This window comes from Bison bison, unplaced genomic scaffold (genome assembly GCF_000754665.1).
Source record: "Bison bison bison isolate TAMUID 2011002044 unplaced genomic scaffold, Bison_UMD1.0 scf7180017864286, whole genome shotgun sequence".
Lineage (NCBI taxonomy): Eukaryota > Metazoa > Chordata > Mammalia > Artiodactyla > Bovidae > Bison > Bison bison.
This window is the reverse complement of record NW_011494858.1, coordinates 2,182,199-2,184,740: the sequence shown is the minus strand read 5'-3', so window position 1 is coordinate 2,184,740 and position 2,542 is coordinate 2,182,199. Positions and strand designations below refer to the sequence as shown.

Genomic DNA, 2,542 nt, shown 5'->3' with positions numbered 1-2,542 from the left:
GACCATCCCCATGGAAAAGAAATGCAAAAAAGCAAAATGGCTGTCTGAGGAGGCCTTAGAAATAGCTGTGAAAAGAAGAGAAGTGAAAAGCAAAGGAGAAAAGGAAAGATATAAACATCTGAATGCAGAGTTCCAAAGAAAAGCAAGAAGAGATAAGAAAGCCTTCCTCAGCGATCAATGCAAAGAAATAGAGGAAAACAACAGAATGGGAAAGACTAGAGATCTCTTCAAGAAAATTAGAGATACCAAGGGGACATTTCATGCAAAGATGAGCTCGATAAAGGACAGAAAGAGTATGAACCTAACAGAAGCAGGAGAAATTAAGAAGAGGTGGCAAGAATACACAGAATAACTGTACAAAAAACATCTTCACAACCCAGATAATAACGATGGTGTGATCACTCACCTAGAGCCAGACATTCTGGAATGTGAAGTCAAGTGGGCCTTAGAAAGCATCATTATGGAGGTGATGGAATTCCAGTTGAGCTATTTCAAATCCTGAAAGATGATGCTGTGAAAGTGCTGCACTCAAATGCCAGCAAATTTGGAAAACTCAGCAGTGGCCACAGGACTGGAAAAGGTCAGTTTTCATTCCAATCTCAAAGAAAGGCAATGCCAAAGAATGCTCAAACTACTGCACAATTGCACTCATCTCACATACTAGTAAAGTAATGCTCAAAAATCTCCAAGCCAGGCTTCAGCAATACGTGAACCGTGAAATTCCTGATGTTCAAGCTGGTTTTAAAAAAGGCAGAGGAACCAGAGATCAAATTGCCAACATCTGCTGGATCACTGAAAAAGCAAGAGAGTTCCAGAAAAACATCTATTTCTGCTTTATTGACTATGTCAGAGCCTTTGACTGTGTGGATCACAATAAACTGGAAAATTCTTCAAGAGATGGGAATACCAGACCACCTGACCTGCCTCTTGAGAAACCTGTGTGCAGATCAGGAAGCAACAGTTAGAACTGGACATGGAACAACAGACTGGTTCCAAATAGGAAAAGGAGTACGTCAAGGCTGTATATTGTCACCCTGCTTATTTAACTTATATGCAGAGTACATCATGAGAAACGCTGGACTGGAAGAAACACAAGCTGGAATCAAGATTTCCGGGAGAAATATCAGTAATCTCAGATATGCAGATGACACCACCCTTATGGCAGAAAGTGAAGAGGAACTCAAAAGCCTCTTGATGAAAGTAAAAGTGAAAAAGTTGGCTTAAAGCTCAACATTCAGAAAACGAAGATCATGGCATCTGGTCCCATCACTTCATGGGAAATAGATGGGGAAACAGTGGAAACAGTGTCAGACTTTATCTTTTTGGGCTCCAAAGTCACTGCAGATAGTGACTGCAGCCATGAAATTAAAAGACGCTTACTCCTTGGAAGGAAAGTTATGACCAACCTAGATAGCATATTCAAAAGCAGAGACATTACTTTGCCAACAAAGGTTCATCTAGTCAAGGCATGGTTTTTCCTGTGGTCATGTATGGATGTGAGAGTTGGACTGTGAAGAAGGCTGAGTGCCGAAGAATTGATGCCTTTGAACGGTGGTGTTGGAGAAGACTCTTGAGAGTCCCTTGGACTGCAAGGAGATCCAACCAGTCCATTTTGAAGGAGATCAGCCCTGGGATTTCTTTGGAAGGAATGATGCTGAAGCTGAAACTCCAGTACTTTGGCCACCTCATGCGAAGAGTTGACTCATTGGAAAAGACTGTGATGCTGGGAGGGATTGGGGGCAGGAGGAGAAGGGGATGACAGAAGATGAGATGGCTGGATGGCATCAGTGACTCGATGGACGTGGTCTGAGTGAACTCCGGGAGTTGGTGATGGACAGGGAGGCCTGGCGTGCTGTGATTCGTGGATTCGCAAAGGGTCGAACACAACTGAGTGACTGAACTGAACTGAACTGAATACATACTATTGGAGAAGGAAATGGCAACTCACTCCAGTATTCTTGCCTGGAGAATCCCATGGACAGAGGAACCTATCAAGCTACAGTCCATGGGGTCGTAGAGAGTCGGACACGACTGAGCGACTTCACTTTCACTTTCACTTTAAAGCTATATAGAAAACCCAGACTGACTCATGAAGAGTCTAACCACATATAAAATCTTGGGGGGCAAAATGCTATAAACCTTTCAAGGATAAAAGTTAAGTAAGGAGCTGGATATTGCACGTGCAGATGGCATCACCTGGAATTTGAGAAGCTGCACGAGGGTATTGGAGCCCTGACAATAGGCAAGAACAAACTAAGAGGGGAGAATTCCAGGAATGTATTCCACATAGCCAGCCAAAAAAAGCTTTAAGGTTAAAAATAAAGCAAAACCTGTTACCACTAACCTTAAGAAGATAAACATTGTGAATGATGAAAAAGTTAACAGAGTGAATAAAGCTTTTATAGATATACAAAAGGAACTGGCAAACTTCTCAAAAGGCCTTTCCCTTGAACCCCTACAGAAACAACTGATATCTCAACAGTATCATGAAAACGTACCAGTTAATGTTGATGAAGCTACAAGATTAATGGCTCACTTGTAA

At 42.2% G+C, this 2,542-nt stretch overlaps 1 protein-coding gene across 1 annotated transcript in view; it reads left to right on the top strand.

The window, feature by feature from the left end:
• The window catches only part of LOC104995789, a 25,459-nt gene extending 22,917 nt beyond the window's left edge, over nt 1-2,542 (top strand). The window contains 2 exon segments of the mRNA XM_010849784.1: nt 2,187-2,298; nt 2,300-2,542. Of these exon segments, the coding sequence (XP_010848086.1) occupies nt 2,187-2,298; nt 2,300-2,542 (355 nt within the window).